The sequence below is a fragment of the Dicentrarchus labrax genome, unplaced genomic scaffold (genome assembly GCF_905237075.1).
Source record: "Dicentrarchus labrax unplaced genomic scaffold, dlabrax2021, whole genome shotgun sequence".
NCBI classification, from domain to species: Eukaryota; Metazoa; Chordata; class Actinopteri; family Moronidae; genus Dicentrarchus; species Dicentrarchus labrax.
Window position 1 is genome coordinate 13,092,315 of NW_026136723.1, and position 17,090 is coordinate 13,109,404.

The following is a 17,090-nucleotide window of genomic DNA, read 5'->3' on the forward strand; positions in this document are numbered from 1 at the left end:
CTTTCACAGTGGTTTTCTTTCAAAGAGGCTCATTGAGTAATAAGTGGGAGATGTGATATATAATTGGGAAATCCCCTGGTTTGATGCTAGAGGATGGACAGTACATGTGTTCATGGGTTGCATGATTGTATGTCTGTAATGTGCATGTGTGACATATACCGTGTGTGTGTATTTATATCTGCTCGCGTGCTCATGTGTGTCGGTGTGGGTTTGCTTCCATGTGGGTTCAATGCCCCAGTTGCACATCCCAAAATTAGATTATTGAGATGCTCTCACTTTCTGGCTGCTTTACTGTTATGCTATAGCATGACATGACTTCATTGCATGAGTACTTGCATGCCAAAGTATAGACTTGTAGTTGTCATAGCTAGAGAGAGATCTGTATCTCCATAAATCTACCACACTTCTGAGCTCAAACATTGCCAGATCAAGTTTGCTAAGCAGTTAAACACAAGATGAAGGAGAAGGCAAAGGCTTCTGCTCTCAGTGTCTTTGTTTCATTTTCCAATGCATGATGAATTGCTGCTGTTATGCTGCTCTGTGTGTGCATCTGTGCTTTGCGTGCTGTATGTATAGATGTTTGCATGCATCCACACACACCCTTTCTCCCGTCCTCTCCCCCGCTGTTGTAACAGTTGCTCTCCTTTCACCATTGTTTCTCAGAAAAACACCACACGTGTTCTCATTCCCAAAGTGGCAGCCTCACACGCCTGATTCAGTCACCACCTCTATTGTGTCAGCTCATATTGTGAGGTGGATCGTCTTCATTCATATTTTCATACCCTGATTCTTATATTATGCTGATTTCAGACTGCTATCCTGCTGTATTTTGGGACCTCTGGGGTCCTGGAGGTACAGGGGGTCCCCTCTCCCACTCACTCTCACCAAGAGCAGATGGCCCTGGCTGGGCTGGGCAGCGTGAATGAGCCCCTATTGTCTCTGGATGTAGCGTAGCCGCCTAGCCCAGATGGCATTTGTACCTTTTGTGTCTATGCTGACTTTCTGCAGAGTGAGACAGTGTGTGCTGTCTGTTTCGGTGGGTGGTAGCCCTCTGCTCGCTTTCATTAGCTTCTCTCACTCTGTTTCTTTGTCTCTCACTCTCTTGTTTCTCAGTGTGTCAATTCAGTTCACTTCAAATGTGCTATATTGGCATGAAGGTTAAGAAATACTGTTGCCAAAGCAAAATAAACATAAAGATGTGTTATGTGTGGACTGCCGAATATTACACCCATGTAACAATTAAACATCCAAAACCATAAGCAATAATTTGTTACTATAACAGCCTCCACTCTTCTGGGAAGGTTTGGAGCCTGGTTGATTTGCTCCCTTTTAGCCACAAGAACATTGGTTAGGCTATGTACTAAAGTTGGCCGTTAAGACCAGGCCCGAGTGCCAATTCATCCAAAAGGTGCTTGAATGGGGTATTATATGAGGGCTGTGTGCATGCCAGTCAAGTTCTTCCACACCAAACTTGGAAAATTACTTTGTTGTGAACCTCAATCTGTGCATGAGCGCATCGTCATGTTGCAACAGGAAAGGGCCTTCTCAAACTGTTGGCAAATAGCTGAAAACATTTTTTTTTTAAAACATGGAACAAAGGGGTAATGTCCAAACCATGACAAACAGCTCTAGACAAAAGGTATGTGGACAGGGGTGACCGCATTGATATCGGGGTATGGGTTGGCTGATAAGTAACAAGATTGCTGCCCGGAAATGCCATAGATATGTGCATAAGGCAAGCTTGCCCCACCACACACCACGTTATGTCATTTCTAATAAAGCTCACTATGATTTATTATAAGTCAGATATTTTATACATTGCATTTTTATATAATAAATGGTGGGGTCAGTCATAGTGGAGAAAGATTTTCGGTTGTTGAATCTCAATCCCTGGTGGTCAAATACAGATGCTTAAAGTGTTGGTATTTGACCTGGGAGTACAAACACCACTAATTGACCCCACCTTCAAGCCTTATTTTAATTATTTAATTTTAGTATATTTGTTGTATTTGTGTTCATTTTCAGTGTAGTTTACTATTTAAAATGCATTATATTTCCTAGTTTTGAAAAGTTTATTCTTCAACTGTAAAATGTCTCACTTAGTACATATGTTCACCACAACTCTTTAATAACCAAATTTCCATTGTATGTCTTTATCGAAAATGTGTGTTAATGTTTAAATTCCAAATTCTAAATTTAGTTATCTAATTTTAAAAAATATATATACATATTTGTTTATTTTTATAAAAAATGTCAATATCAGTGTCAATTTCAAGCATCAAAGTTAATTAATTAAATCGGAAATAGCAGTATGAAACAGTCTCAACTCATGGTCCACTTACTAGCGCAACTCAACAGTTTTTTTCAATTATCACGGAGACTGGCACAGACATGTGAGCTCAGCAGCTGTTATGATTCCAACAATAGCACTTTTACTGTTTTAACATGTTTGAACGCTCAAGAAAGAAAAAAGCATATCTTGAGTTGTGTAATATAATCACACTTCACAGTAAGGCAGAGGAACATTAACCAAGATATGTGGTAAATGATCATTATGAGGCAAAGACTTGTATACTCATTATGATGTGACTATGTGACTTACAGTAAACCTACTACAAGGAGTTTTTAACTTGTCTCAATTTAATACTGATGCCTACATAAGCACACAAGACCATCAGCAAAAAGATTGACTATTTATATGTAGTTGTTCAAAACACTACCACTTTTGTCCACAGGGACCGCCAGAATCAACTAAACATGAAAGCTCCTTGTTGCTGCTTTAACAATTTGGCACAACTTTATTCAACTTTATTCCGCTGGTTATAATGTTCTTATGAGACCTACAGTCTGTCTCCAAACCTAGATAATATCAGATCGTGTTATTTAATGAGCTTTAGAGTGTGTGTGTGTTTGTCCACAGCCGATCAAACATGTTGTTTTGTTTAAGGGATTTTGTGGAATTCATTATTTGTGGTGGTGGTTGCTTGTTTTGCTGTTTAAAGATGCACTTTTTTCCCCCATGCACAGGCTTTATGTCTTAAACCACACACACACACACACACACACACACACACACACACACACACACACACACACACACACACACACTAGCTGGTTTGGCTGTCTGTCTTCATACTCTAAGAGCAATAGAGGATGGTTTTGGTGGTGAAAGCTCTGGGAGATTATAGTAGTGATCTGACTATGTAGGTATCTGTCAGCTGAGAGAGACAGAGATGCCATTCAAATTGTATGACATATGTGTGTGTTTGTATGTGTGTGTGTGTGTGTGTGTGTGTGTGTGTGTGTGTGTGTGTGTGTGTGTGTGTGTGTGTGTGTGTGTGCCCCCTCTTGTGTCATCTTCACCAAACCGCAAAAAGTCACATCACTGCACAACCTCTCTGCTCCGCTCATTTCCATCTAAAAACTAATTTGCTGCTCAGATCAAGTCAGATGTCTAATGAATCTACACACCTATGCTAACACAGACCTCGGATGACCCCTCTCACACATACACACACGCACAAATCACAGTTAGCGTGCTCTGAGTGTGTCCTAGGGAGACATCATGTGTTCCTTTGTGCTCTCAGGGGCCTCCACAGCGCAATGCCAAGCTTCAGAGCGTTGGCTAAATCCCCGGCAGAGACAGTCTGCCTGGCACGCTGGCACTTCAGCGAACTGTATTTACAGTAACCACTGGAAGAAAAGGATCTGATTACCCCGAGGAATATATACAACACATCAATCAGTAACGAGGCAGGGAGGGAAAGAGACAGCGAGAGAGAGAGCAAGAGGAGTATGGTTCAGTGTTGTGGTTTTATTGGTGCTCTTAAACTTTTACACACACATGCATGCATGCATTCAAGCACACACACACACACACACACACACACACACACACACACACACACATATATAGACACACACACACACGCACATATATATAGACACACACACACCGGGTTTTTCTGGCAGGGGATGTGGGTCCAGAGACCAGACTGGTGTTTCTCTTTCAGTCTTCCCTTCAGCCCAGATCAAATACACCGACCGGCAACTAAAGATGATGTCACTATCCCACAGCTGTCCTTACCACTCAGTGTTGCACTAGACTGTGTGTGTGTGTGTGTGTGTGTGTGTGTGTGTGTGTGTGTGTGTGTGTGTGTGTGTGTGTGTGTGTGTGTGTGTGTGTGCGTGTGTGAAAAGCTCTGCTGAGGTCAAATTGGACTCTCTCTCTGTCTCCCTCTCTTTAATTCTGTCTTCCTTCAAAACTCTGGGGATCCCACAGGCCGTGGTGAAAGCTATGGTCCAGATCAAGTTCCCGCTGTGTGTATGCAAGACACACACACGCAAGCAAACACACACACACACACACACACACACACATTCTGTATACTCCAATTCTAGCTGCCGGGAATGGCATGGGTATAGAGTGGGAAAGGGAGGGGAAATTAGGGGAAAGGGGGGATGCTTTTACCATCACAAACTATCAGAGGATAACAGTATTTTATTCACACATAACTGGCCACACACACACTGTATACTGAGCATGTGCACACGTTGAAATGTAGAGAAACTCAATATGGACAGTATCTCACTTGAGTGCTGTTTTGAATTTATTCAGTCTGTTTTGTCAAACATAATAATTTTTTCCCTGTGTTTCAAAGAGATTTACTTCCTTTTCCCTTCAAATGAGTGCATGATCACCAGTTTGATCATGATAATTAATTATTACATAATGAATAATGAATCATCATTAAAATTAAAACACATTTAACTTTTCAAACTTTTGTATGTCTACTATATAAAAACAATTGTGGTGATTAAATCATATTTGTTTTAAATATTAAAAATGAGGTCATATAAAAAACATTTCGTCCTCATACATAGACCACTACTATTATCTGCTTAAACTAATAAATGACGCACAGTCGTTCGCTGCATTCAGACAGCTTAGAAACAGTTGCATCTCTAACTATAAACAATGCGAACAGTATTTCAATTCAATCTCTGGTTCTATTGTAAAACAATTTAAAAATCAATCAGATTCATATGAATTAAATGGTTTGTATAGTTACTGGACTATTTCAAAGTTCTGTCTAAAACCTTTATACAGTATCTATTCTTTCTGTCATTGTACCTGTCCAGGACAAATCCTAATAAATAATAGATAAATCCTACACACTGGTCCTTTAAAGCTCCTTTAAACACATTTATTAAAAATAAAAAAATAAAAAAAGAGTTTCTGTGTTGGACATTTGGGATGCTCCATAAAATCTGCTACCATGGATGCGGTTCTGCTCATCACTGACATACCTGACCAAGGGATGATGAACATTTCATATGCAATATGGTGTCATTTATCAAAAAGCTGGCTGGCTCCTCTATAAATGTTACACTAAGAAAAATCAAGCTAGGTCAGTTTGTCTGTGTCTGATGTTTTTTTAATGACCTAGATTATTAAATGTATTTTTATATTATAGCTTTTAACTTTTAGAATAGCATATACATTTTTGAAAACTATTCTTCTTACACTCAACCATTGTTACTATTTATTTAAAAGAACATTGTAACATAATTTCAGAAAACATCTTTCAAATTTCAAACAAGAAAGTGCCAAGAGGAATAGATTACATATAACTACACACTAGCATAGCAGCATAATAGCACATTTAATATAGCATAACTACTGTGTACTCTTAATTTATGGAGCTTAACGCATCAGAGGTTGAAAGCTTCCTGGAAGTGAAACATGAGTCTTCATACTGTTACTGTATGCAGCTAAGTGCACTTCAGTACTTGTATTTAAGGCGTTTTCTGATTGGAGGACTGTTATTTTATATCTACTTTGATTTAATTAAGGGTTTTGAGTGATTCTCCCACCACTACCACAGGCAGTATATATGTCCACATGCACACTAACTTGCTTAAAGTACAGTTTCAAATGTGGCATTATTTAACAATGCAATAGTTTTATTTAGCTTTAGTCAAAGGAAAAAAAAGGAATCAAAATGTAAACTCATCATTTGCTGTTTTAGTGTTGTTCAAATTAGATAAAACATTAATGAGGCCGTAGTTGTGTAAAAACACAAAACAAAAAAAAAAACATTTCTTATAATAACATTCTTTGACAGATCATTGTTTATTTTCAACCAAGTCTGACCCCCACAACAACAAAGATACATGATCAAAAATAGCTCTGGGTAAGAAATGTAAGAAAATTAAGGATTTTTCCTTTGAAATAAATGTTTTTAATTTTTTTCTCTCATGTTTTTTCTGAGCCCCCCCAGTACTTTAACATAAAGAGAACAGTAAATGAATCAAGACAGCGCATGCTTCCTGTGTCTGACTTAGTCTATGAGAGTCTCATGTCTTCAATTAGCGATAATGTCCAACAGTCACATCTCCATCATTATGGTTTGAGGGAGAGACACAAGCATTTCTGACTTGTTTTTTTACTGTGGCTTGGATACGACTACAACTGTGCGTTTTTGGGGTAAAACAAATCAGATATCAGATTTATGTGTGTTAAAAAATGCAGCGTTCCCCTCTCTCTCTTCCCTCTCTCTCTGCTTTGCTTTAGGCACTGTGCAGGGTTCAGCTGCATGGTGGGGAGAGGTTGGAGGTCACATTGTAGCTCTCCGTGTGGGTGTCTAAGATGACTTTTGACCCCCGTTGACCCACTGAACAGCAGCCAAACTCGCCGTCCAACTGGGAGCGGGGAGAGGCCCTAGAGGTCAGGAGAAATACTGAGTGAAAGAGCGTTTTCTCAGCCACTTTCTCTCCTCGAAACTTCATTTCTGCTTCTTTTTCTCTTTCTCACGTAATCCTCCCACAACTGTTACTGCATAAATACTATTTACACAATCTAAGGATGCCTATTTTCTTATTGACACCAGTGTCTTTGGGATTTATGCACCTAGGTTTTAAGAGGTTTCCAGGGCCCAAGGATCATGAAACTAAATGGCCGTGTAAACATTCAAATCAAGTAGGAGAAAACAACAAAATGACAGGAACATGTTTTTTTTTACACCATGAACAGCAGGAATTTCTAAATCTATCTATATCTATCCATGTTGTTCTCTGCTGTCATCTTGTTTAATGTTAATCTAATTATCCACCTTCTCATACTTTCCTCCATATTTTCCAAACTTTTTTCTTTCCTTCCACATATCACATCTTCTCATCTCTATGTCTTTCATCACAATATTTTTGCTTCTTTCTGTATTTTATTGCTGCGGCTCAATCGCTCATCTTCTCCATCATGCGTGTGTTATTTATCTCTTTACACTTGAACGGACCTTCAGCATTTACGTTTGGGGGAAAGGAATATATCTTATAATGAAAATACAAGACAAAAACATAAGCTATGGCAGATTTTTCAACCAAGCCTATACTTCTTTCACACATACACACACCCCTCTCCCAGGGCCCCTTTTCCTCCCCTCATCCTTCCCATCCTCCTCCTCCCCTCTCTCATCAAGGGTCATTTGCTCAGTTTCCTGTCTGCCTCTCCTGGCTTTTCCTCTCCATCTCTGATTGGTGAATTTCTACAAGCCTCTGATTGGCCAGTGCTTATAGGGCCTCCCCTCATTAAAACACCTCCCCTTTTTTGGAGACACTCCTTCTCTCTCTGAGGACAGCCTCTTCCTCTGAATCTCCGCCTCTTCCTTAGGTGCTCCTCCTCCTATACTTTCAGAGAAGAAGGGTGTTAGAGTGCCTCCTGGTGGACGCCACGTTTTCATTGTTCAGCATCGTTTTTAAAGATGAATGCTGTTCTGCACTAAGTACAACACAAGATTAATATCCTTAACAAAAGGACTACAACTTACCTGAAATTTTAATGATTGCTTAACAGAAAAAAAAATTGTTTAAGAAAGAGAAAGAGACAAGAGGCTCTTTCAAACTAATCTATAAACTCTGGATTTGATCATCCAAACCTAGAGTGGCATCTAGTGGTTCTATAAGGAAACAGGAGACAGGGGAAAAACACAGATTATATTTTAAGTAAACTATGGGAAAAATTATTCTTGTCAGTATTTATTGTTGAATAAATTTATTAATCATTAATTTAGAGATGAAAATGTGAGTAAATCAAAGCCTGAGAGAATTAATATACTCACACATTTAATTATGACTTTGAAAACTGTTGAACTCTCTCTGAAAGTTTATACTTTATTACACTTGATATACTAATTTTCAAGCAGTATTGTCTCTTAATAGCAAGTCTGGGCTAAAATATACTTACTAATGTAATACAATTCAACAGTGTGTCCTGGGGCAGAAACCACAATTACATTTTACTGTAATATGTGCATATTTCTACAATTGTCTGTATGCAGAGCTGTAGCTGTAGCAAAACTAAACAGCTGCTCAGGGACCCCAGGTGCTATTAAGGGGATCCCAAATCAGCAAATTAGAAATTGCTAATGTCAGCTAAGCATTAATTCCTTCAAATTATTTAAAGCCCAATACACTGAATTGATCTGTTATCTGTGTAGCCAAAACCTGATACAATACCTCATTCCTCTGTGTCATAGCTCTATTGTTGGCCAAAAACTAATAAAAAGACTTAAATGAGACACATGTTACTGTAATTGACATTTTTCTTCATTATGAAGAACATGGACATGCAGTTTATTTTGAGACCATCCCACATACACTGTTGTGGTGGCGTAAATACTCATTATGGTACCAAATCCACAGCTGAAAATAGTCCCCAACAAATTCACTATTTACTCATGCTTGAGTATTGTTGGCTAAAAACTGCAGTGTCCAGATCCTCAACCAAATAAGTTAGCTTTTTTTTTTTTTTAAACAGCAGTTTATATTTCTTACCCATTTTTAAAGATGTCTTCAGTAGTAATGGGTATCGGGTTGGGACTGAGAGCCTTGTTGGAAATTCTTGAGAAATGTATTAATTAAATTGTTGATACACACACACACACACACACACACACACACACACACACACACACACACACACACACACACACACACACACACACATATATATTTTATATATATACATATATATAGTTGTAAGCCTTTTTTCTTTGGTCTTATCTGTTTCTGTACAGTTTTACTACCTGCCATGAGAAGGAAACTAACCAGAATCATTTATTGTCTTTTCCTGAGATGTTTTCAGTTGGGGGTTGTCAAATTCTACTTACAGTCCCAGCAATGCTCAGGCCTCTGCATGTGTAACAGCTTAAATACTTTAACATAAAACTCTTTCGGAGAAAAGATAGACACAGAAGGTACCACTTCCTGTCTGTCTCCACATCCATCTCTTGAACCTTCTATGGGCTCAAAGTTTTTATTTAGCCACATCCTTTAATTGGATGTGGTTGTGTGAGAGACATCATCATCGACCACAATCACAACAACACAACACAGAATTAAACATATTGTAGTATGAGCTTGTGTGTCTGTCTGCCAGGCGTCAGCATGTCTTCCCATACATCATAATGCAGTGATCCTGCAGAAATGGATTTGATCATTGATAAAACTATAACCCGTCACAAGGGCTTGATGAATGTGTCTCCTCGCTGAGTGTACGGGCATGTAAAGTGTTGTGATGATGACCCGGCTGATGTCTAAGTGAGGGGGAAGATAAAACTCCACATAAATCAGCTCAACAGGGGGATAACAGCACATTCCAACAAATCATCCTGGGAATCCGAGGGTGTCCTGGTCCTGGGGAGGAATTCTGGGAACGTTGCCAGATCCCGGACATGGAGAGAAAGAGAGACTCAACAGTCCAGTCAATCGAGGATCAACAGTGTCATTGTGGCCTGTTTCATTCTGCTTCCTGTCTCTGCTTTGGGTCTATATTTATCTTTGACTCTCTGTCAGTCTTTCTTTGTATAGTTTTCCTGAACTTCACAAAAAATTTAATTTGTAGACAGATAGAGGAACATTTCGGTTAATTCTACATCTCTACATAATATAAAATTGATATGAAAGGTGGAGGAAAGATAAGTCAAAAACATATATAAGCATATTATATATATAGTTTAAGGAATATTAAATCAAACCTACAGGGCAGTATTTCTATCAAGGAAGCGGCGTCTGTTTTCAAGCAAGTGGACAGCATGTTGAAGCAGAAAGGAGGGGAGGCAGAGGCCCAAAAGCAAGAAAATGGAAAGATGAAAAGGCCGCCGGGGTGGCGAGGGATGCACATTAAAAACATTAAGAAGAGAGAATTACAGTGGCGGAGAACAAGGTCTTTGAGGGAGTGCTCGGAGAGCTTGGTGTAAGAACAAAGAGAGCGCTTGAGGTACAGGGAAGCCCTCTGCGGATAAGACGCTGGATAAGTGTCGGAGACAGGATCGTAAATCCAAAACCCCATAGTCTGCAAGCTGGGGCCCAGGGTCAGGGAGGGAGAGCACAAAGAGAAGGGCTGAGGAGAGGTGGGAGGTAAATGATAATGCAGAAAGATAGACTGAAACCGTAGCCATAAAAAATATCTTAAGGTTGATACTGAAGCACTAAAAACAGACACGATTTGGATTCTTTTCCACTGAGATGCTTCAAACCGATGTATTAAATGCTCTCTGTGCTCAGAGGAGGGACTGGACATGGTTACACTGCAAATGGAAACAATGTTGGGGTCATGACGCATGGATCAAATTAAAGTTCCCTGCAGGTTGTCATTATGAACCTGTGTCTTACACCAAGCATTCCTCACATTCTGTCTGCCCGAAATGCAAATACAGCTCCAGTGAGTCATTTGTGCATGTTAATTCACAATCAACACGTTTAGAAACAGGAATGGGGAGTGACGTCATTCCCACTCCTTTAAATACTTGTCAAAGCTGAATTGTCCAACGGTTGCTAGATACAGTAGTTTCAATGCATTAATAATAGTTACATATAACAAACAAAGAAGAAGGAAATACCTCCTGTTATTAGTTTTGTTTGTGCTTTTTCCAAAGAGGCTTGCTCCAAAATAAGACCAACAGCATAGAACAGCAGGACACCATATGAGCCAATCTAAGGTACTTTTTCGAAGAATATTTAGTTAGATTGTTGCTTGACAACACTTGATCTTACAAATCCCCCAAACATAGTGCAGTCTCTGTTTCTCAGAAAGACTAAATAAAATGAGACAATGCTTAGCCAGCGACTAGGGAAAAAACATGGTGTCAGATAAATATTTAAAACTTGTTGCTGTTTCACTTGTTATTTACAGTATCCAGTGAGTCCATGATCAGATAATGGTTCTGAGGCTCCACACAGCATGAAATAAATATGCATTTGATCTGGTTTCATCCATAATTCTGGCAAAGTTACTCAACTTAAAGTGGAATTTTTTGTGGATTTTACACAAAACATCAGTTTATGTCCTGTTTATTCTGCCTTCTGTGGCTCTGGAGGAATTTCACCAAGTCTGAAAAAACAATCCTCATGGTGTCATCAGGGTCATCTTGGATTGGGCTTGGACTTTTGTAATAGAAAGTCTTTGTTACATCCTGAAGATATGTTGTATGTTGTAAATTCTGTATTTACCGGGCATGGAAGGTCCAACAGAAAATAACCATTGCATTATGGGAAGAGTAGGATCCAGTGTTTTTTGGAGATTGACCCTTAGGCCAGACATAAACTTACTTGTAACTGCGCTTTTGCTATTACTTTCACTTGATTGATAGTTTCCTTATTTTAATCAAATAGTATATTATTAAAGTAAATAGTATTAAATAGTGGAAAGAATTGAATTTGTCAAACATATGGCAGCTATATGACTCAGAAGATGAATAAAAGATTTTAAATCTTTAACTTGTGTAACTTGTGCTTTCAGCGCTTCTTGTCTTGTTTTTGTTTTGTCCATCACTAAAACACCCCTTTGCTCTTCTTGCTACATTAGAATTTGTTCCTAATTGACACTGACAACCTGAATACAATTAGTAAATCTTATGAGCCATAAAATACAGCCTCTGTAGAATAGGACAATACATAATACACAATACACATATTGAATATGAATGGTGCTGCCATTCAGTATTTCTAGGTAATGTTTTTAGTTAGTTTTCCTCCTCCTCATATTCTTGCTAATGCCAGCTGATTTATTCAGCAGCCCAATTAGGACATACATACCTTTTCAAATGTATTCTTCTGGATGATTATTGAGCCAGGAATTTGCTCCATTTAAATGAGGCTGAGGCTAAAGGTATATGTGTATGTGTTAGTTTGTACACATGTATGTGTGTGAGTGTCTTTATCACATGCAACAGGTGACGTATGTTTTCAGAGGTCTTTAATAACAGCAGGAAATAAGGCATGTGTCCTGGTGCTGTCCTGAGAGAACGTGTCTCCTGCTGTTAACATGTTGACCACTGTGTTTCTGTCAACACTCCTGATGCTGGGGGGGCTTGGAGGGGCAGCAGTGTCTGACTTGCAGGTCTATGGGAAATCAATCCACAGTGATAAGACTTTGCTGAGCAGCGATGATGGAAGACACACTGTGAGGAAACAGCCGCACCAACAGGTAAGAGCTTTAATAAGCCAGGCAGCGGTGACTATTCCAGTGGGAAATGGGATCCAGTTTATTAGGTTTTCCTTTACAACTGAAAAGATTAGTCGATTAAGCAATTTGTCATTTTTTAAGACAATCTTGGATTCCATCTTCCCAAAAATTAGGTTTTTTTGCTTTTTTGGTCTTATATGACAAATTGAATATCTGAGGTTTTTGGGCTGAAGTCACCTTGAGATTTAGGAAGTTATAGTAGATATTTGTCAATATTTTCCTACATTTTATAGACATAATAACTACTTGATAATGAAAATATTTGTACGCTGCAGCTACTTTTCTTGTGTTCTCTACTACAACTGTCAAGATCATGGAACTGAAACTATGTACATTGTAGAGCAACTGTGAATGCATCAATGTTTATTCCATCATTGGCAAAATTTTGCTGGGCGGTATTTTGATGGTGTTCGCCCTGCTGTATCATATGAAATAAAAACATAAAATGATATAATGATAACATATAGAGGAACACTAGTAGAAAAAACTAAGGCTGACAATTATTTTGGTTTGATGATTATGAATTAATCAAGATAATAGTTGCAGATTAGTCGTTTTTCAATACATGTTTTTGTTTACAGGCAAAAGGTGAAATCCGCAGGAGTTTGGATCTCGAGAGCTTCAACATACACGTGTCCCCCACCACCAGCAAAATCAGCCTCCCGACCATCATCAGGCTCTACCCGCCCACGGCTAAACCTCTCCACCTCCACGCCAACATGCCAATGCGCTTTGGAAGGGACAGTAATCCTGGTGATGATAGGTCCCCAAACTCGACCCCCAACATGCCCCAGAGGTTCGGAAGGTCTTGGGAAGTGTTTCAAATGTGTGCTGAGTGCCCTGGTGTCCAAGAACCACCGAAGTCGCCTCAGGGACTTCGGAGAACCAGTCTGTACTGGAGCCTCCTCAGGACTCTGGCCAATGCAGAGTTATTGAACACTGGCTTGCACTGGTAGGCAGCTCTTGCCCATAATAAATATGTATTTCCAGAAAGGAAGCCATAACGCTTTGGTTTGCAGTTACACAGAGATTAATTTAGTCAGTGTTATTTAATCTACACTGTAAGACAAAGTCCATTGTGTATGAGCATACTCTTCCCTTCGGGGATCAAGCTTGAGCCTCTCCCATCATACATTCATCAGACAGATCACCAGTTTATGACAAAGCTTGAATCCTCATCGTCTTATCTTGTTATTTCCAGTTCAGTTTAACATCCTTACACGTCTAAGAGTTATGAATAACACAAACTGTGTATTCTCTTCCCACAGGGCTGAAGATATTGACTTTACAACCAGCTCGGAAGAGATGCAGATGCAAGAAAAAACCTTTAATGGATGAAAGAGTATTAAATAGGCCAACACTGAAGTCTACTATAGCATGTAAATATAAACACAAAGTACTGTAAAGACAAATGTTTAAAGGAAAAATGTTCAATAAATATATAAGTAAGTTGAAATATTTAAATTTATGAGTCCCTTTAAATAAAGTTATATCATTGTTACTGAAAATGTATCTTAAACAATAACAATAAAAGTTTCAAGTGAATGGTTTGGGTTTTATTTTGCTCTATTATTGAGTCCTATGTATTTTAATTTGACAATACAGTTTTTAAATGCAAAATAAAAATATGTGTTTTCTATCTCAGTACAGTGATTGTCCACTAGAGGGAGACAAACACCATGTGAAAGTCTCCACAAAGAGTTTCTAAAACAACACAGAGGCTCTTTTTTAACTTCTTACTTAAAATACTGTCCTCTACCTTTCTCCCAGTGAAAGCTAAATAAAGGTGCCAGTACCGAGAGAACGCCCTTTAAGTCCCTTATGTTTCCGTCCATGGTGTCCAGATGAGACAGTGTTGTTTGTTACAGGGTGCCGGACTGGACAACACGATCCTCAAGACAGGCCTTTAGCAGGTTTGGTTTTTAACAGGTGAGAGGAGAGATGAGGAACTACAACAACGTAATGAGGTATTTGGTTGTAATACATACATTTTATCCCATTGTCACATGACAGTTTCTGTTCCAAAATATAAAAAAGAAAAATTAACTATAGTCTATAGTGTGATGAACAAATGAAATTCTTCATGTACAGTCCACATAACTTAGTAATAACTAAGTTTAGGATTTAAAGAGACAAACCTTGACAACTGTCCTCAATACTGACACTCAGTGGTGGAAGAAGTACTTAGATCTTACTTAAGAAAAACAGCAAAAATGCATATCAAGTAATTTAACAAAAGTAACTTGATATGCAGAATGGCCCATTTCAGAATAATGTATTTCATAACATTATCTGCTTATAGTTATTGATGAATTACTGTATACATCATGTTAATGTTGCAGCTTCAAGGTGAGGCTAAGTGTAACTACTTCTGGGTAGTTTTAATACCTCCTGGGTATCAATAATCTTAGCCTATAATAAAACATCATTCATTTGTTGATTATATTTTGTATTAATAATCTCAATCTACACAGTGACTTAAATTATCAGCCTCTGGAGTATTGTGGAGGACAAAGTAGCAAAAAATGGAAATATTCAAGTACAAGTTTGAAACTACACTTTAGTAAGTGCAATACTTGAGTAAATGTACTTACCACCAATGGTGACACTTATGTGTGCTGCTAATCAAGTGTCCAAATATCCCAACACGACACATTTTGAATCCCTGCTCTTTCTTTAAATAAAGAACTGAATCTAATTTGCTCTTATAGACCTTCTTCACAGCAGACACTCATCAGGGCAGGAGAAGCACTTGTGTAATTAGGAACATTAATAATGGCTGCATTCCTTTGCAGTGTGTCAGTATTATGCAGGTTCATTAGTATGATGACTTACTACTGAGAGTCACCTTAATGGAACTGAATCATCATTAATAATAGTAGTTGCACCTGTGTTTTTCCTGCTATAGCAAACCAAAACGTTTCCTCTCAAAAAATAGACCACTAGGCCTTTTTACAGAAGACATTTTGACTTGTTATAGCAGGAAAAGTGCAAGTGTTACTAATAACATTAACAAAGGCTCTGTTCTATTCAAGTGTCCTAGTAAGCCATGACAGTGTAACAGTGAGCCAGCATGCACGATAACAGGATGCTGAAACTGCTGCAGCTAACTGCAATTCAGACATTATTCATTTTATTATTTACTGTGATTTACTGCTACATGTCAGAATGTCTGCAATGAAGGAACACGTTCCGTGAGCATGTATCAGTCCCTCATTCTTTGCTGTTTGCTGCTATTTAATTTTCCTTTTTCCCACTGATTTTAGCACAATAGACAATAGTCAATAGTCATTCAATGTCTGCAACAGGATGTTGCAGACATTGAACAATCTGTTGTTGGCTTGAAGCTTGTCACCCTGGAGGAGGTGGTGGAGGAGAGGATGCTGGCAAAACTGCTGGCAATCATGGACAATCCCTCCCACCCCTCCACACAACACTGGATAAGCTAAAGAGCAGCTTCAGTAACAGATTCATTCAACCCGCTGCTCTAAGGAACAATATAGAAAATCATTCCTCCCCACTGCAATAAGACTCTATAACTCATCTGCTTCTGTCAGATCCACAATCACAGAACTGGACTAAATCTACCTGTGGAACATATACTTCATCATATACTACATTACTACTTCATTTATACTATATATTATTATTATTATTATTATTATTATTATTATTGTATTAGATATTATATATTAAAATTATGTTTACATTATATCAATATTAATGTATAATATCTATGTATATATACATGTATATCTGTTCAGTTATCATATTATATATACATATTATTATTATATTATTATAAATATTATCTCTAAGTATTTTATTCTATTGTTGTATTTTATTCTATTGTATATTATTGTATTTTAATGTACCTGGCTGCTATGACGACCCAATTTCCCTTCGGAGATGAATAAAGTCTATCTATCTATCTATCTATCTATCTATCTATCTATCTATCTATCTATCTATCTATCTAATAGATACATTCCTCTGGGTTGACTAGAGGGTTGTTCACCTGTTGCACAGGGTGTGGGGACTGACTCCTTAATGATGATTGAGAGCAGCTTTGTGATTCCCCTCTTGGCCAATCCGGATGTGACTACACCCATTCTTGAAGGCATAGGAGAGGTGGAGAACGACCACCCAGGCCCTTCTGATCTTCTTCAGTTTAGACCTGAAGTCACTTTAGCAGACACAGACAGCTAGAAATGTCTTATTCAGTGGTTCAGATTCATATTCATTCTTTATTGTCCTCAGTGGAAGAAATTTGTTTTCACAGTCTGTACAAAGAGCACCTTCAAGTTCTACACACTAACTACACATAGTCATATACCAGTTAGATTTTGTTTCAACTGCCAAGTGCCATCTATATTTATTATTGTATGTCTATTCATTACATATTTACAGTTTTGTGTGATCAAACCAATCTTTTTTTCATATCACATTTTAAGTTGCACATCAAAAACAAGGGTCAGGTGGCCACTAGACAAGAGTGCTGGGGGGTCTCAGGCTGTGTGAGGAAGAATCCACACAGGTGTGTCCGGCAGAGCAGGGTGTGGCAGAG

At 38.4% G+C, this 17,090-nt stretch overlaps 1 protein-coding gene across 1 annotated transcript; it reads left to right on the forward strand.

The window, feature by feature from the left end:
- The first annotated feature begins 10,848 nt into the window (after window positions 1-10,848).
- npvf (neuropeptide VF precursor) lies at window positions 10,849-14,063 on the forward strand. The gene is made up of 4 exons (XM_051390047.1): window positions 10,849-10,997; window positions 12,248-12,484; window positions 13,105-13,475; window positions 13,792-14,063. The coding sequence occupies exons 2-4, from the start codon at window positions 12,323-12,325 to the stop codon at window positions 13,859-13,861; spliced, it is 603 nt and encodes a 200-aa protein (XP_051246007.1). The 5' UTR covers window positions 10,849-10,997; window positions 12,248-12,322; the 3' UTR covers window positions 13,862-14,063.
- The last annotated feature ends 3,027 nt before the right edge of the window (window positions 14,064-17,090 follow it).

Bases quoted from the DNA above. Each gene is read 5' to 3' on its own strand.
- npvf (XM_051390047.1), top strand. From the start codon at position 12,323: ATGTTGACCACTGTGTTTCTGTCAACACTCCTGATGCTGGGGGGGCTT. The intron at 12,485-13,104 runs GTAAGAGCTTTA...TTTTGTTTACAG, and splicing joins GGAAACAGCCGCACCAACAG to GCAAAAGGTGAAATCCGCAG. The intron at 13,476-13,791 runs GTAGGCAGCTCT...CTCTTCCCACAG, and splicing joins TTGAACACTGGCTTGCACTG to GGCTGAAGATATTGACTTTA.